Source organism: Aplysia californica, unplaced genomic scaffold, assembly GCF_000002075.1.
Source record: "Aplysia californica isolate F4 #8 unplaced genomic scaffold, AplCal3.0 scaffold01135, whole genome shotgun sequence".
NCBI lineage: Eukaryota > Metazoa > Mollusca > Gastropoda > Aplysiida > Aplysiidae > Aplysia > Aplysia californica.
Window position 1 is genome coordinate 69,030 of NW_004798405.1, and position 3,612 is coordinate 72,641.

Genomic DNA, 3,612 nt, shown 5'->3' on the forward strand with positions numbered 1-3,612 from the left:
GGGGTCGAGCCTCAGCTTGTTCACCATTTACAATTACTAAGGCAGATGTTGGGATTTGGTTACAACACTTTGCCTGTATACTGCCTCTTGTATATGATGGTGGGCGAGTGCTCTGGTGTGGTTTGCTTCTTCTTTCTTATCAAACATCTATTATCTTTTTCTCCCCTCCTTTCTGTTTTTGATACTCTCTTGTAAAACCTCTAATAACTTCAGCTCTTAAATGACCTTATTGTGTTGCAAGTGCCATAAAACTCTGACTAAAACTTTTTGTAAATCTCTTTTTCTGTGGAGTTAAGAGGGTGGGTGGGGGCTATAATTCTGCATATGCAAGTCCACCCTCATTGTGGGGGTTTGGTTACTACAGTTTGCCTGTATACTGCCTATTGTTTGTAGACTATATATTGTGAGATTCTAACAAACGCCATTAGAAGAAAAAAACCTATGACTGAGCAGTCGTTATGCAAGTCGGTGTATCAGTAAAAGACATCTTATCTCATACTGTCTGGATTCTATGATCACTCCATCATGCATATAGTAGTCCTGGTCGTCTGCCCTTGCACAGATGGTGCACTCTCTCTCTCTCTCTCCTTCTCCCTCCCTCTCTCCCCCTCCCTCTCTCTCTCCCTCCCTCCCCCCCTCTCTCTCTCTCTCTCTCTCTCTCTCTCTCTCTCTCTCTCTCTCTCTCTCAAGATGTTGCGATATGTAGGACGTGCTTACAAAACGAGTTACTTCTCTCAGTCCACGAGTGGAGATTATGTCGGCGGAAAATAGACGCATCAAATTTGTAGATGTTTTTTTCTTCATCTCTTCATCTTTTATCATTTCATTTAATAAATTGTACAAACCAAAACAAATAATTTGACGTTTAAATCTGTGTCCATGAGGCTAACCTAAGGACGAAAAAATGTCAATTTCTTCAATCTCGTTATTTTAATGAGGGCCTTGCTTCACGATGCCACACATTTGGACTAAAAGTGCCTTATAACATTTGAAGAGTACAGGGGAAAAACGACGGTAGTCACAAACTGGAAATTGTGAGGGTTCCAATTTTAAAAGCTTGTGGACTCGTAACTTCATATTTGTTTGACGGGTGGTTTATTGTTAAGTGGTGTTAAATGGAAAATTCAACTACAATAATCAACCTCTATTGAACAGAAATACAGTTATGAGCCAACGAACATTCAAAATTGGTACCCTCAGGATTTTAGTTTGTGACTACATGGGTGGTTGGTTGACGGGTGCTTTGGTGTGGTTTGCTTCTTCTTTCCTATCAAACATCTATCGTCTTTATCTCCCCTCCTTCTTTTTCGTGTATGTTACTCTCTTGTAACACCTCTAATCTTCGGCCCTTATATGACCTTATTGTGTTGCAAGTGCTGTAAAACCCTTACTGAAACATAAAACATAAACCTAAAACCTCCATTTTGTCGTCTGTGCTTACAGATTCCCTCATCACCGCCATCCGCAACGACAACCGGCTGGCGTGCCAACATCTCGACAGCTCCCACAATCTCAAGTTCCGACAGCACCCGTTCTTCTCCTCGCCGCCGCAGAACCTGCAAGGGGAAGAACTCCAGGCAAGTCAAAGAAGCTTACACTGCAACGGCGTGTCGAAAAAGGAGAACGGCACGGTTTTGAGTAACGGACACGGACGGTTGGCGCCGTCAGACACAAGCTGTGTACCCCACCCAGGGTCGACGGAGCGCGCCACAGAGTCGCGTGTAGCGTGTGACACGAACGGGGCCGCCGCGTGTAATGGAGTAGGACAATTGTGTGCCGATTCAGACCGGACGCGCTGCGGCTCAACGGAAGAAAGTGGTAGCGGCTGCGCGGGGTGGAATGGCCGCACTCCCAGTGGTCAGAAGGATGAGGGGCGGGGTGATGTGTCGGTTCAGTTGTCGAACGCTGAGGATTTGTCGGCCAAGTGTGAGAGGGATGGTAGTTCAAGTATATGCAAGTTGTAGGAGTAGCGCGCCCCCCCCCCTCTCCCCCTGTTATGTGTGTAGGAATCGTTCAGAATGAAAGAAAACTGTAGACAGATATGGATGTGGCCTGATAATGTGGGATTCCTTCCCCCCCCCACTCACTACACACATAAAAAAATACACACACACACACAATCCCACTTCCTTTCCCTTCCCCCCACTCCTCCCCACCCTCTTTCTCCACTTTTCCCTCCCTCTCTCCCTCCACCCCTCTCCTTCCTCCACCTTATTCCTTTTCTCATCCCCCCCTCTCTCCGTCCCGCCCTCCCTCCCCCCTCACCTACTCTCCGCTCGGTCTGCCCTCTCTCCCTCTACCCCTCCCCTCTCCTTCCACCCATCCGCCTGTCTCCTCTTCTTCCACCCCACCCCTCCCCTCATCTCACCCGCTCCATTTTCCCTTTGAAAGAACTGTGATTGCTCAAGTCAGCTGTATTGTATCGGTATCAGTATCAGTCGGAAGTCAGATTAGAAAAAACAACATGACAAACGAAAAAGAGGCACAGCACCATCACTTTTTTGTGGTTTTGTTTTGTTTTTGTTTTTCTTTCACATTTATACTTGTCGATAATCCTATCCTGTAGAGCATGGTCTTGTCAGGCAAAGTATATAACAGCCTGTCTGAAAAAAAAAACAACTGACCTTATCTGTGTTGATGTTGGCGTAAAACGTGCTTACTCAATCAGTACAGGTGTTTCTATTGTTCTTCTCAGCGCTTGTTTGCAGTTCTTGTTTTGTTTTTTTTGTTTTTTTGTTTTTTGTTTTTTTTGTCGCTTTTCTGGAATTTTTTCCTGTTTTTTTGGGGGGGGTTTTTTGCTTTTTACTTTTTTCTTCTCCACTTTTAAAACTTTGGACGCTTAGGTCTGGTTGCTGTCAGTTTTATTTTATTTTTCAACTTATCGGACTCCACTTTGATTTTCTTCTTTTTTGGTAAAAGGGATTTCTTTTCTTTGTGTCTTGCTCTCTTTTTTTCCCTTCTTTGTTCTAACAATGCTATAGTTTCTTGATAATAAGATTTTTCTCTCAAGCTTGATGTATGCCAGATCGTGTGAGAGGAGAATGTTGGTTCTGTGGATCTGCTTGGATTGTGATGCCTCTTAGATCGATGATTGGGTGCAAAGCTCTGACACATGCCAAATTACGCGAATGTTTTTTGTTTTTTTTGTGGGAGTTTTGTGTCCAGCCATCGCTGTGGTGCCCCGATGTGATAAACCTATAGATATGATGTCCTTATTATATGTCCTTATATGGTCCTCATGTGATGTTCTTATTTGATGGACCTATATGAAGTCTACATGTGATGTCCTATATGATGTCCTCATGTGGTGTCCTATGTGATGTCCTTATTTGATGTCCTGTATGATGTCCTTATTTGATGGACTTATATGACGTCTTCATGTGATGTCCACACATATACACATATGATGTCCTCATGCGATGTCTTCATATTATGATGTCTATATGGTGTCCTGTATGATATCTTCATATGATGTCCACAAGTGATGTCCATATATATGATGTCCTGTATGATGTCTTCATGTGATGTCCCTATATGATGTCCGCAAGTGATGTCCATATGTATGATGTCCTATATAATGTCCTCATTTTGTGTCATCACGCAATGTCCCTT

At 43.7% G+C, this 3,612-nt stretch overlaps 1 protein-coding gene across 1 annotated transcript in view; it reads left to right on the plus strand.

The window, feature by feature from the left end:
• Positions 1–2,102, plus strand: part of LOC101855613 (riboflavin kinase) — an 18,522-nt gene extending 16,420 nt beyond the window's left edge. The window contains exon 4 of the mRNA XM_005111845.3: positions 1,444–2,102. Coding sequence (XP_005111902.1) covers positions 1,444–1,964 — 521 coding nt within the window. The 3' untranslated portion in view covers positions 1,965–2,102. The remainder of the gene's footprint in view (positions 1–1,443) is intronic.
• Positions 2,103–3,612: the final 1,510 nt, after the last annotated feature.